The sequence below is a fragment of the Octopus sinensis genome, linkage group LG11 (genome assembly GCF_006345805.1).
Source record: "Octopus sinensis linkage group LG11, ASM634580v1, whole genome shotgun sequence".
Taxonomy (NCBI): Eukaryota; Metazoa; Mollusca; class Cephalopoda; order Octopoda; family Octopodidae; genus Octopus; species Octopus sinensis.
This window is the reverse complement of record NC_043007.1, coordinates 58904787-58920654: the sequence shown is the minus strand read 5'-3', so window position 1 is coordinate 58920654 and position 15868 is coordinate 58904787. Positions and strand designations below refer to the sequence as shown.

General features: G+C 34.9%; 1 protein-coding gene across 4 annotated transcripts in view; it reads left to right on the top strand.

Annotated features, from left to right (window-relative positions):
- Positions 1 to 15868, top strand: part of LOC115217146 (AN1-type zinc finger protein 3) — a 57364-nt gene that overhangs the window by 34161 nt on the left and 7335 nt on the right. For all 4 annotated transcript variants that reach the window (XM_036507522.1, XM_029786760.2, XM_029786761.2 and 1 more), the window contains one exon: positions 14156 to 14272. In XM_036507522.1, coding sequence (XP_036363415.1) covers positions 14156 to 14272 — 117 coding nt within the window. The remainder of the gene's footprint in view (positions 1 to 14155; positions 14273 to 15868) is intronic.

Genomic DNA, 15868 nt, shown 5'->3' with positions numbered 1-15868 from the left:
CCAGTACTTCTCTAAGTCTGGTATTTATTCTGTCAGTTGCTTTTACTGAACTGCTAAGTTACGGGAGTATAAACATAACACCAGTAGTCAAGTGGTGATAGGTATATGAACACACACACATACACCCAATGGGCTTCTTCAGTTCGTCTCCCAACTTCATTCTCAAAGCATTGGTTGGCTTGGGCTATAGAGGAGACACTTATCTAAAGTGCCTTGATGTGGGACAGAACCTGAAACCATATAGTTTGCAATGCAAACTTCTTAACCATTCAACCATGCCTACCCCTAGTGTCACAGTTTCAATTACAAAAGAATTTTTTTCTACAGGTGCAGGCAGGCATGGCTATATGATTAAGAAGTTTGCTTTTCAGTCACATGATTTCAGGTTCAGTCATACTGTGCAGTACCTTGGGCATGTTTCTTCCTGGGCTGACCAAATCCTTCCGGTTAAATTTAGTAGGCAGCTGCAAAAGATGTGTGTGTGTTTACATATGCATTACTCTGAAAATTGCTGAGCTACAAGTATCCAAGTCAAGAAATTGACCATTAGCATTGTACTTTCAAAAATGTGGGGAATAAGGGATCCTTTACTTATAAACAATTAAGGGTTAATCTGGCTGTAAAACAATGCCTCAGTAATATATTCATCTAACTCATGCTAATGTGGAAAAATTAATGTACAATGAGCCAACAAAAATGCACTGTTTGAAGTACAGTGCGTACAGTAAGTTGAATGTAGCTAACATTTGATCTATTCTTACAAGATAAAAAGTAAAGTCAACTTCGTTGAAAATTAACTCCACATGCAGGTTGCTGCAAACTAAGTAATATGAGACCGTTGTTTTCTGGTTTGCCCAAACTCTACCAATATTGGGAAAATATACTCAGCTCTTAGGAAAAAAATCTTACATTTCTTAAAGTCACTATGAATCATGACAACTGCACTCCAAATTCCTTACATTGAATAATGGATCTTTGTGGTGTCCTGGTGATAAATCTGTTAATTTGTACAGTAACTGAGCTAGCCTGGATAACTGATGCATTTGAAATGCTAGTGGTTCTTAGCCAAACACATAAATTGCTCCCTCACATGAGATCTTAGTGGTTGTTAACCAACCAGTTTACTTCACATGACCCTCTAATGTTTGTTAGCTAAGCAGATTACTTCACCTCAGCTATAGTGGTTTGATAATCAACCAGATTCTCACATGAGATCTAGTGGCGTTAACCAGCCACATAAATTGCTTTCACATATGAGCTCTAGTAGTTGTTAACCAATTAGATAAATTGCTTTTTCACGTGAGCTCTAGTGCAGCCATTTTTTGCTATAGTAAAATTAAAATATTACTAAAGTGATGTAATGAGGAAGTGGGAAGGAGGGGATTCTCTTTACCACTGCTACTACACTGAATTCAAGCAGTTAGACCAAAAACCCTTCCTAGATAGTGTTGCTTGGACTTTGCAACTGGTGAAAATATTATTGTATTCACTTTCAATTTGCGAATGGCATATTGAGGGTTTGATCTTGTGTGAGTGCGTGCACTTGCATATTTTGTAATAAATCGATTTTAAGTCTTAAGTTAATGTTAATCTAGAAATGATTTTTTTTCTAATATGAAATTCAAATTTCGATATATATTATATGCCCACTGAATGTGTAAGTATATACCCAAACTTTGACACTTATAATTATCTTAGTGTTAATATAATATTACCTAATTACCTATATATTAAACTTGGTTCCAAGTTCAAATTCTATACAACCTGGACGCTAGTCCTAGAAAACTATCCAGGGATGGGGCCAGGAAACAGGATAATCACAAATAGAATGGCTTTGATCAATAACCTGCTTGATCAATGCTAACTTGGAACTCTGATCTTCCTTGTAGGATAAAAAAAAAAAAAACATTCAATAATTTTTGTGACTGTAAAATATATACCTTTTTAAAAAGTTTGCTTGAATCATTTGTAAGTGTATGGGAGCAGTGGGGTTTAAAAAATTTTTTTTTTATTCCAACTTACCTGAGACTGGCCTCTAGATCTATGGTACAGATGTAGTGATTTAAAGTGATCTAAATTAAAATCAATCAAATTTCCATGGTAATTTTTGTTTCAAAGACTATCTTAATGACAATGTTATTTTACTACATTCTTCATTTTAAAAATTGAGATGAAAGGCAGAGTATTTTAACAGAAATATGGTAATAAAAGCTTTAAAACTTTTGTAGCTCTGTTTTAGCTTCTTAGAGGCAATGACAAGTGACTGAGACTCCTGGCGATTTGCTGTGCTTGAGAAGACATGTCAAGCTAAGTGAATTGTGGCCATTACCAGTGCTGGTGACATGTAAAAACACCCAGTACACTCTGTAAAGTGGTTGGCATTAGGAAGGGCATTCAACCTTAAAAAAACCCAAACCAGACTGGTGCAGGTCTCTTGTTTACCTGATCCAGTCAAACCGTCTTACCCATGCCAGCTTAGAAAACAGATACTAAATAATGATGATGGTGCTATCATTCATGCTGAGTAAAATGTCTCTTGGTTATCTCTTTTCTAGCATTGTACTATATAGCATAAGAGTATGCATATGTACATTAGTGTGGTATTGTTGAGTACCATACTGTGTTGGTGGTAAATTATTGATGCATGGTTTGTTACTTGGGGACCAATTCCTATTGTGGCTCTTTTCATGTACTTGTAACACTCTTTAAGTAAAGCTTGAGTGTCATAAATTCAACCTCATCACTACCACTTGAATCTAATACAGACTAATCAATGGATTGATACTTCTGATCATGAAAGGTCAGACAATTAAGTCCACTGCATTTATGGACTGAATAAACATCATTTTTATATGATAGCACCTAGAGTAGTAATCCCCAGTTAGTTTTGGTTTAGTAGAGTGTATATGAAAGAAACGTAAAGTTTGTAGCATATTTTGTGATTGTTAAACTCAGTGGATTTGTTATTTGTGTATGCTAATGTTAGCTTACATACCTGTGTGCATTTCAGAATGTACTACACCTTTAATTTTGAGAATGTAAGATGACAAAATTGGAATATTTATATTTAAAGACATATTAGAAATAGTGAAGCTGATAAAAGTGCAAACATAATGTTCTGACTATTGATCTTTTTTTTTTTTAAATTTTAAATATTGTATAATGTACAGCACACGACATATATATGTTTGTGTGTGTGTGTGTGGTAAGAAGCTTGCTTCCCAACCACAGAGTTCTGGGTTCAGTCCCACTGTGTGATATTTTGGCCAAGTGTCTTTCTATATCTTTGGGCTGACCAAAACCGTGCAAGTGGATTTTGCAGATTGAAACTGAAAGATGCTCATTGTGTGTGTGTGGAAATTTCTATTTGTCAACCACCGCCGCTTGACAACCAGTATTAGTGTGTTTACGTCCTTGTAACATAGTACTTTTTCTATTGGTCTCTTTCGCCAACCCACTAAGCTTCAATAAATGAATCCTGGGGTTGTTCACCTCAAAACCTTTTGAAGTGGTGCTGCACATGGTCACAGTCAAATGACTGAAACAAGTAAAATATAAGACACTCTCTCTCACTATCTCTCGCTCTCTCTAGCAAACTCTATATGATATAAGGCATGACTGGAGAAATCAACCAACCAGCATATATATATATTGGCTTCAAATTTTAGCACAAGGCCAGTAATTTGGGGTGGAGGATGTAAGTCAGCCCCTGTGTTCAACTGGTATTTTATCGACCCTGAAAGGATGAATGGCAAAGTGAACCTTGGTGGAATTTGAACTGAGAATGTAACGAGTGAAATACTTAGCATTTTGCTTGGCATGCTAATGCTTACCAGCTCGCTGCTATATATTGGCTGTTATAATCTATTGTCAGTTTCAGACTGTGACTATGCTGGGACATATATAATGGCATGGCTCTGTGGTTATGAAATTCTCTTTTCCAACCAGCTGGTTTCTGGCTCAGTTTCAGTTTACTGTACCTTGGGCAACTAAAGCTTTGAGAATGAATTTAGTAGACAGGACCTAAAAAAGAATCCTGTCATGTGTATGGGTGCATGCATTTTTGCATGTGTGTCTGCTCATATGAAAGCTATGAAGTTTGAATTGTATTGTTCTTGACACTGCCCTCAATAAATAGTATCTTGCCTTCAAAGCTATATGGAATAAGAACTCTCTTATTTGAAAAATAGATAAGGATTAGCATTCAGAAAGGGTGGTTAGCTAGAGAACATTTCCTCAGTAGCATTTCTCTAATCTTTGTTGACATGGAAAAAGAACCCTAAAAGCAACTCTAGGTGGTTGGATATCTTAGTCTTGCATTGATTTTGGTTCAAACACTATATAACAAGTAGTTAAACTTTTCTTAGATGGATAAGTCTTACTCTCTTCCCATTGTGTTGACGTGTCATTTTAGAGCAGGTAAAAATCTAGGCTCCTTGTAAATGTTTTCTTTGTTTTGATGATAATTATAAATCGCATGGCTTGTTGAAGAACAAAGTGATATAAAGATCTTTTTAAATCATAAAGTAGTGAAGAGATATGTAAGCTCACTTGAGATTCATTTTCTAGTGTTTACACATTTACGACATTAATTTGTAAGTTTGGTTTTTCTGCCACATCTGTAGCAAGCTATTAACCCCTTCTGCACAAACTCTTTAAAGCATCTTTTCGATAACTTTGCTTAAATTTTTGCTTATAAAAATTTGAAATCACTGTAACACAATTACACAAAATAAATAAAATAACAAAAATCTAAATGAAGATTAAGGGTTGGAATTTGACAACAATGAAAAGCTTGACATTAATTCAATAGAATTTCAAACATTTCCACTCCTTTATTAAGGGCAAAGTATGAGACTGAACCCATTAACTTGAAAGGATTGAATGACTTATGCTTCCTATTTCTGAGAGATGAATGTATTGAGGATTGTTTAAGACTGCTTACCCTTGGTCAAGCAGACCTTATGGTATGAAAGTAACTAAAGTTTTGATGCTGGATGGTTACGTTTTTGACTGTTTGAGGTGGTATCAAAAAGTTCCCAGACTAGTTCTGTAGCGCACCAACAACTGACAGCACACAGTTGCATGCGCAGTGAGAGGTAGCAGTGACCTTCATGAGGCAGTGTGCCAATTGACATTGCTGTGTTTACTTTGCAAATTATTAAATTTTTGTGATCCTGTGATTTTGTCATAGACAAGAAGTTGGAACAAAGAGCCAACATGAAATTTTGCATTAAATTTAGGAGGTTTGCTACAAAGACATTGAGCATGCTTCAGCAAGCTTACGGCAATGAAGCAATGGATCATACGCAATGTTTCAAATAATACAGGTGCTTCAAAAGTGGAAGAACATCCCTGGAAGACTACACAAGTGTCACCTCACCCCCACCCCCAGAAACGCAGAGAAAATTCATCAGCTTGTGCATGAGGATCATTGGAAGGGAATCGACAATGTTTTGAAGTATTTGGGGAGGACACTTGGCAAAAGTGGCTGGATCTGTGGAGCATGAAGAATTGGATTTTTCATGACAACAATGCACAGTGTCACCAAGCTCTCTTCACTTGTGAGTTTCTCACCAAAAACATGGCATCACTTCTGCTCTCACCCTGTTCACCAGGCTTCCATCTCTTCCCCAAAATGACAGTGCTGCTCAAAGGTCATCGTTGTCGACATCAAGAATGAATTGCTGAAAGACCATGACTAAGTTAGGGAAAGCAACTTCCAGGCTGGATTCCAAAAGTGGCTGGAACACATGGGACTGGTGTATTGGTGCACACAGTGACTATTTTGAAGGAGATGATGTTAAAACTAAGTTATTTTTTATTAAACACTACTTCTTTGGGAACTTATTACCACCACCTTGTATGCTAGTGATTCTGATGATTTCCTTGACTATAGCAAAATTTTAAATTAGAACTGCTATTCCATATGAGAAGTGTCAGTTGTTGAATTAAGATTTTGTCAGCAGCAAAACTGTGTATCTGATTAAATCTGATTAAAATTCTTCATTTGAAATTTCTGTGATAATGCTTTACTGTAGTTTTAGATTTAAGTATCTATCTCATTGGTGGTCCTGTTAAGCTTAGTTTGGTTTCAATCCCCTCTCTTTATCTCAAAATTTTCTTTTTGTTTCTAACTGGCTTAATTTAACTGTTTTAGGTACAAAAATGGTTGTTGATGTAGCATTTAACAAAAATGAATTACAACAAGGTATAGTGACAGGACCTGCTAAGACTGAGATTAGTGCTGTTTGTTGCAACACAGTGTGCCAGAAAGGTATAAGCGGGAGTGAGTTATAGAGGTTGTCTTCCTGGAGGAAGGACTAGGATAATGCAGGGCCTGATTGGTTGGGCACAATATGGGCAAAGAAAGGAGAGAAGAGAAAGTTACAAATACCTCAGTGGAGATGGTCCAAGACCAACCAGCTCAGAAAATTATGATAATAGTGGTAGAAAAGGCAGAGAGATGTGCCTGTGATCTAGAGGTGAAATATCAGTTAAGTAACCTTCCTCTGGATGCAATCTACAATGTGTATGCAACAGCAGCAGTACTCCATTGTAGGCTTCACTTGAGTATTGTAGTGGTGGTAATTGTTGGACTGATGTATTTTCTGGCTCTGAAAAGAACATGTTGTGTGGTCCTAGCTATCTTAATGTCTTTTCTCCAACAGAAATTCTTGGTGAGAGAAAAGCCTAAATTGGGAGTGATTGTAAGCTAATGTGTGGTATTTAATTTTTTCCCCCCTTAGTAAAAAAAGGTTGGCATACTTCTCTTTTGAAGAATGCTTTCTCTGTCTTTGTTCATGGAATTGGTGTATATTGTCTAAAATGCATTGCAGATGATGCATAGTTGAGATAGTTTAAGGAAGCATGAAGGGTAGTATCATCTGTATAAGAGAAGTATTGTTGGACATGACAGCAAAAAAGGTCATCATTTTTTAGGTGGAAAGACCTGAACTGTTGGAGTATCTGCGAGTTGATAGTGTGCAACAAAGAGTTCCATCAGCACATTCCACAATGTTGCATTGTTCTAGAATGCTTCTCAGCCAAGAAATGAGAGATGAATGGAACCCATGGATGAGCAATTTCACATGCCAGACATGGTGAGCAGCTTTACTGATGTCAAGAGCAACAACATAGTTTAAAATATATTCACCTTTAGAATATGATTGATGGTTAAGAAAAAAGTTGGGATGAGACAGTATTATTAAAAAGCAACAAGGCATTGAAACATGGTGCACGCAACCTGTCTATATGATTACTAGTTATTTGTTTTAACTGTTCTGAGCCTTAGATTTTATTTTCTACTAAATAAGCTGTTACTTGATAATCATCCTTATACCATTGTCCCCGAATGAGCAGGTTGCCAATTTAATATTTAATTCAGCATTTTAAAAATGATACCCTTTAGGGTTTTATCTTTTTTATAAATTGTAATACATAGATTAGGGGACCATTTTAAAAGATAGGAGGATTAAATAGTAATTGATTGTAGGGTACTTGAGAAGTGTTACTCTTTTGACTGCTTACAACAATCTCTTGTGATGTAGATAAGCCTTTCTGAGCATTGCTCTAAGTTTGTGGTAAGACAATTCTTATGATAGTTTACTTTGTATGACTGTATGATAGTTTACATTGTAAAACTGTAAAATTGTTTAAACAACTACTTGCGTTTGTGAAAATAAATTTAAAATGCCAGATATTGGGCATCTGGACCAAGCTTTTTCTTTTTTTCTTAGAATTACTTATCTTAGAGATTTGCAGTAGGTCTTGTACTCAGCTCTAATTGTGATACAACTATATTTGCCTATGCTTCATGCCTGTGATGCAGTAACTTCTCTCTCTATAGAAGTTTGCAACCATCATCATCATTAATGGTATCAGTTGGATTGGTTTACAGTTGTTACTTATCACCATTCTTTTTTATTCAAGTCATCTGCTGTGATGCTAACATCATATGATCTCACAGTTTCCATACCTTCCACAACACTTTTTTCACCACCAACCAAATATCCAGCTTGAAGTACTTTATTTTCTTTGCTAAGTTACTTTGGGAGCAAAATAAGCCAGCACTCCATCTCATGCCTTCTCTTATATTACTATTTCTAAGGCTTCATACTTAAATTAATATCTTATAGCTGTTTCAGCTATTTTAATCTTTATTTTTTTGGTTGAATAGCATTCTGTAAAAAAAAAACAACAAAAAAAATGTGTGACTTGGCTTGCTGGAAGCTTTTGTGAGTGGAATAAAACGGCATAGTTTCAGTGAAGATGAGATTGTGTTGTCTCTAGACAATATTTACTTGTCTCCGAGTGAGAACTTAGCTAATTACAAAAAATGCCATACTTTTGTTTGGATTTCACTTACTTCATGGAACTAGATATATTGCTGATTGACAAAATAATTTGAACTGGTTTTATTTTTTTTCTCTTGTAAGATATTAGCATGGCAGTGTTTATTTTTGGTATCACAAGAGGTCATTGTAATTAGGTCTGTCAGTCAAAACCAGTCTTGTTGCGTGGGTGGGGGTAGGAAATTAATAGGATTACCATTAGTCTTATTTAGTTTTTTTTTTTTTTTTTTTTTTTTTTTTTTTTTTTTTACAATCTCCTCTCTAACTTGCTTTATACACAACACACTGAGAAACAAGGTATAAAATATTTAACGTTAAGTAAATTGACAATGTATGCACAAAATATTTTTGAGAATATTTCTAAGTTTCTTTCTGGTGTCTGAAAGTCAGAACGGTAAATAACTTCCTTTGGCTTATGATCGAGGACAATATACAGTTCAGAAACATTGTGAAGTGTGTACATATGTGTGGCAAGCATCATGAGAATGTTTGAGAAGGAAATCTGGTGAACAAGTAACAAAGTTGAAATAATTTATTAGCTGCCATTTATTTATTAAAGTAGATTTGGTATAATAATAGTTGCTGGTAATGGCATATGTCCCTAATAGAATGTATGTGAGGGATAAGGTAGTAACATCTAAAAGTTATAAAATGTGGCTTTTTGACTATGAAGGATTATGGGTTGGTTTGTGGAAATTGTTTATGAGAGTGAACAAAATAGTGAAAGATCACTTCATCAAATATACCTGTGGCCTGCTTTTTCTCATGTACACACACTGTAGCATCACATAGCAGCTGAAAGAATAGTCAAAGGTTTATAATGTCAGATGTGAGACACTGTCCATGGCAAGGCACTTATTAACTAGCAATAGTCTATTTTATTACTGTAAACAGTGGAAGTGCTGTGTAATTGACTTGAGCTAAACATCTTCCAGAGGTAAAGGTCAGATGATGAACTCTGGGTATGTTGACTCATTCTAAATTCACTAAGGTTAGATTTTCATTAGTGCCCAACAACCACAATGGGTTAAGGTACTTGCTGTCTCATGTAACTCCTGGTCAACCCTGTCTTAACAAATCAAACAAATTGTGTCCTTTTAACTTTAAAAACACAAGGTATAATTTGAGTGAAATTTAGCTTCTTTAAGATTGTGATGGCTAGTGTATGTTATACATTCACATACTGTATACTTAAATGGACAATTTCATTGGTACTAAAGTACATTGCTTAGTCAATGAACATACATTACTCCCCATTCTATTTTTCATAAATAGCACTTGACATAAAATCTCTCAGCAAGTTCCAACTTTGACCACACCCATCACTTACTACTGACACACATTCTCTTCTCACTGACATTTTACACCCACCTACTATCTTTGACTCAGTTAAAGTACCTAGGTTACATGCACTCATTTGTAAATTCCTAGCCAAATAGTGGCGTCTGTACCTGTATATCAAATACATTATCATTCTTCTTTCTACCAAGAGAACATCACTTTATCATATTTGTTTCTCTTTCAATCATATTTATCTCTGTCACACTAGCTTCTCTCTATCTAGCTATTGGTTTCATTTTGTCTAAGCATATCTAAGATACCTTATCTAATGCATTTTATGTACCTAAAAAGGCTGAATGAGCATGGTGTGAACATCTTTCATTATAAATTAGTTTGCTGATAGTTTAGCTTGAGATTAACTACAACTAACACTATATAATTCTTGACTTGCTCCTCTACATGCCTGATTGCACCAAATTGTCTAACTGATCAAATCTAGCCTCTCACACTTATCCTACAATGTTATTCTAAAAACAATTACATCATCAAAATCTTGAAGCTACAATATAATGAATGGTTGATTTAAAACAATGTGAAAAAATAAGCATAACATTTGACAGTAACCTGAATGCCAAAGGGTTAACCTGACAAAGCCATCAAGTGGTTTGCTAAAAGTTATATTGCAGCCATTCATGCAGCTGCACCTAGCTTGCAATAACCAGAAAAGTCACCTACTCTCTACAGCTGGGTGTATATTTACATTTAAAAATACTTGGATTGAATCTCATTCTCTAGAAATTTTAACACCTCTTTGTAGACTTTCTTACTAAACAGTGAAAATAGGCATAAAAACCTTAAAATCTCTCGTTGGCATGTGTATGCCATGTGATAGTAGTCATCAAGGTTGAACCAGTAAAATCATAATTCCACAAGCTCAACTCTGACACTTGAGTATCACACCACTATAAGAATGTTGCCATTGACATTCACAAAACTGCCTTCACTCATACTCCTCAGCCAGTTCCTCACCATCAAAGCACCCCAACTATCTCTCTATCCACCCCACCCCCCTACACACAATGTTATTTGTTTCTCTGAATTTAGTAACTCGTTTTGCTTATTTCTATTTCAAATGATCACTACTGGCATATATCAGATCCTTCTCCAATCATTTTCCATAATACTTAAGATTTAGCAATATTAACATTACCTGTTGGTGCTACTTTCTTCCTAGATAAACAAAAACAAAAAATACTCATGAAATTAGTCTGTTTTCTACACTTCAGACATACCAGTCCTTAGCAGTTTCAGTAACTGGACTACAGTCAAGCTAGAGTACCACATTCAAAGCTTCAGTTGATCCCATCAGCCTCAAACAAGATATGGGACACACACCAGCAGTTGTTCAGCAGTATAAACACACACACACACACACACACACACAGAATAAATAGAACCCTTTCAGTTTGCATCTAGCAAATTTCACTCAAAATGTGTTGGTTATCCTAGGGATGTGTTTGTAAATTATTTGTAAGAGATGCATCTTTCACTTATAATTTTTGCTGCCTTTCATTAACCCACTATGAAAGAAAATGATAAACACAGGCATACAAACGCTTTCTCTCCATCTCATATGCACATATGTGTGTGCATACACATGCATGCACACTGTACATATAACATGTATATGTAGTTGTTACATATCACTAAGATTCTTCAATTACTGGCTGATAACTTGATATATAAAATATATATACACTGTGCAAGACACTGATTAGGGAGAGTTAGTTTAGACAGGATGCAGTTTGTGTTTGTGCCAGGTAGAAGCACCACTGATGCTATATTTCTGGTAAGACAGCTGTAGGAGAAATTCCTAGCCAAAGATACACCTCTATACTTGGCTTTTGTTGACATGGAGAAAGCTTTTGACAAGGTCCCTTATCTGGTGGTCAATGCAGAAACTAGGGATAGATGAGTGGTTGACATTAGGAATGGCATCAGCTGTAGAAATCTTGTCAGATCAGATTGGATCCTGATGCAGCCTCCTGGCTCGCAAGTCCTCAGTCAAACTGACCAACCCATGCCAGCATGGAAAGCAGATATTAAACGATTATGATATTACGCACATTCATTTTGTGTGGAATGTGTACATGTATTATGTCTGTTTTCACCTGCTTTGGCTGTGTTTCTTTGTGTGCATAGGTTCCCTATAAGATATGTATCAGTTAGTGTATATATATCTTTTATCTGTGTGCAGACATTTTTTTTATTGTCTCTTATTTTAAGGTAATACTCAAACTGCTTCAGGTTCTTTTACATTTTGAGGTATATAAAAATTTGGCATTGGCATAACAATTCTAATAACCTGGTGTTAGAACTCAATATAAATATGCTTCAGAATTAATCATTATTTGAGCATAATATGAAATTCATATATCTAGAATAAATTAAAAATGAAGTTCAATCTTGCTTGCTTGCAATGTTACACAGCCAAACTGGTGCATAATGGGGAAAATACTTTGAAAGTAAAGTGCCCCTGAAATGTGAATATAAACGGAATAAAACAAGTTTTGTGTAAATCAGACCAGTGCCTATTTAGATATTCTGGGTTTTGGGGTATAAATGCCCAAAACAGTACATAATGGGAAAATACTCTGAAAATAACTTAACCCTGAAAGGGAAGAAATTCTAACCTTTCCAATAGACACATTATGATGGGCAAATGTTTTTAAGTGAAAATAACTTTAAAAATACGGTAAATATTTTGTCAAAGACCCGTTTGTAACCTTGGTGTGAAATAGTTTTTCCATAGGTTTCTTTCAAATGCATTCAATGTATCTCACCTCCAAAAATTTGTCTGCTATTTCTAGCACACTACCATGTAACAGCAGTTGCAATAAAGGACCTGAAATACCGGTTACCTTGCATGCCCTGCTACCTGTGGTAGCAGGGCATGCAAGAAATAACAGCTGAAGCTTTCCTTTTCTGGGGGAAGGAGCCATTCACACATCATTTCGATGTCACATTCATTGAAAGCATGCAAAATAACCCAGAAAAGAAAAGCCATGAAACAAAAGCCCATTGCTGGGAAACTCACTTTCCTGGTGACCCAACAGGTCACAGGTAGTCTAGTATATATATATATATATATATATATAAAATTTTGCTTCTGCTTTCTATGTTGGTATAGGCTGGATCATATATTATCAACTGTCATCCATGCTGGCAGGGGTTGGAAGGTTCAACAGGATCTGGTGAGTTAGAGAACTGCATTGGGCTTCAATGTCTCCTTTTCCGTGATTTCTACAGCTGGATGCTGTAGAGACAATGCCAAAGGATATCTTGTCTTGATATCATATGATAGTTTTTAAATGAGTATCCCCTTCATACATGCAGTGCTCTTTGATTTCAATCTCCTGGAGAACATATCTGGCTGTGCAAATATTACTTAGAAATGGTTGAGGATTAGTGACAAGAAAGACATCTAATCCGTGTGATTGGATGTTAAACTGACGATATGAATCTTTTTGTATGCATTTAAATCCTAAGCATATGCTTTATTCTATATATCATCATCATCGTTTAACGTCCACTTTCCATGCTAGCATGGGTTGGACGGTTCAACTGGGGTCTGGGAAACCCGAAGGCTGCACCAGGCCAGTCAGATCTGGCAGTGTTTCTACAGCTGGATGCCCTTCCTAACGCCAACCACTCTGTGAGTGTAGTACAAGTATATGTATATATATGTATATATATATATATATATGTATATATATGTATATATATATATATATATGTATATATATGTATATATATATATATATGTATATATATGTATATATATATATATATATATATATATATATACTTACTTGGAAATGGATGCATTGAGTTCCATCATATAAGAAATATATATGTACATGCATATATACATACATATATGAACATACTTATGTATGTGTATACACACACACACACACACACACACACACACATATATGCATATATATATGCATATATGGGTACAGGACGTCACAAAACATAAACATGAAATATGAAAGCAAACTTGGGTAATATGAATGAGAGAAACAAATGGAAAACAAGACAAGTAACACAAAGAATGGCCCTTCATCAGTTGTCTACTCATTTCGAGTATTTAAAGGCAATATGAGGCTTCGAAAGGCTGTTGCTCCCGTGAACCCAAATAAAATTTGGTATTTGCAGAGGGTCAAAGTTGGTAACAAAAACAGGACTGTGGAGGCATACAACAAACCAGACGAATCGCTTTTCACATACCCAAGTTTGTCTTCGTATTTCATGTTGTTTACGTTTTGTGATGTCCTGTACCCATATATATATATATATATATATATGCACACACACATACATGCATAAGTATGTACATATATGTATGTATATGTGCATGTATATATTATATATATATATTTCTATATATAAATATATATTTCTATATATATAATGTGTGTTTTTTGGTACTAATTTATGTATTTCTTCTTCAGAACACTTAGAAAAAAACAGAAGCAGAGCCTTACAGTCAGCTAATTCAGTCATGTCCAAAGAGACTGACCAAGTAAAAAACACTTCTCCATCCTCTTCATCACACAAAATCTCAGATGGTAAGTTTTTAATTATTGCAGATTTCCCCCAGATTAATATTTGTTTGTATGAACATGAGTTTTAGTGATTTCTGTATTTAAATATTGAGTAACTTCAATGCTATTGGACATATAGTATATCATAACCCTTCTCTGGTGCCTGTTTTAGTAGTTTGGTTAATTATTAAGTCTGGATTGTGTTTTGTTGTGGTATAGTTCTTGAGAAATATTGACATTTTAGTGGTAGATCAATACTCTTTTGACTTAAAAATAATAAGCCAAATCTCCAAAATGCTTTTGTAGTTTGGTACTTATTCTTACTTCTTTGGTATGGGAGGCAGATGAGAGATAAACCACTATACTACTTTGGAGATGAGATTGACCAATGAGAGAACATTCACTGAAGATCTGTTTCATCTTCGTGACTGTTAAGTGAACCTAGATAATTGAACTTCTTAAATACACGAAAAGATCTACCATGCCTCTACCTAATCAGTTGACCTACCAGAAAAAGCAGCCAAAATCCCGCTTCAGCTAGAAAGATATAGATTCATTGTATCTGGGTAAAAAAAAAAAAAATGTTGGATGGTCATCACAGGAATTACACCTGAATAATTTACCCCTTAATTTTTTTTTTTAATTTGTCACATCTACTTGTGTACAGTATTGATTCTTTCACTTCAGCAAATCCAATGAAATGTTCTATACTAAGCAGAATTGGTAAAATATTAGTCACTGAATTTAATTTTCTCTCTTCTTCACTGCATAAGTGTTTCTAATTAGATTGGTAATGCTCATTGTATTAAATATTTTAGCCCAAACTTAACTGCTTTGTATGTGAATGGCATTTCTGAGTAAATTAAACTTCATTGTTTTTCACAAATCATATTGAATTTTTGTTCTAATTTATGTATCCATTAAAAGTTATTTCATTTTTAACTTTGACATTATTTCTGATTCTTTTGATACCATCTCACCTGAATTTGCCTTGATTTTTTAGATGTATCTTTCAGTACATCTCAATGCTTCTAAAGCAAACATTTTATTTACTTTCATATCTTGATTTTGTTTGAAAGCGATCTTGGTGAAAGTCTTCCATCAAAATTTCTTGTTCCAAATTTTAATGCTCACTTTACCGTGCTTGATAACTTCGATACAGTTCATTGAGGCTCATTTTCTATGGCTGGCTGCCCTTCCTGTCATCAACCTTCAATTGTTTTCAAGCCAAGCAATATTTTTCCATAGCTAGACATGCTTCCATGGAACACTAAATGAATCACTATACAAGCAATGTCATTCATTTCTGATTATTGCAAGATATCAAGACACACACATGTATATATGTAACAGGCTTTCTTTCAGTTCCCATCTGCTAAATCTACTCGACCCAGAAGTAAATGCCACCCAATGGAAATGAACCTGAAATCATGCAGCTGAGAAGCAAACCTCTTAACCACACAGCCATACCTGCACCTATAAATTATTTTACTAAACTTTTCATGATTTCATTATCTAAAATAAGTGTATTTCAACAAAAATCTTGTAACCAAAAGTTTATAAAATGTTAACTTTAGCTAATTTTTGATCCATTAATACTAGCAAAGCACAAAAAAATTC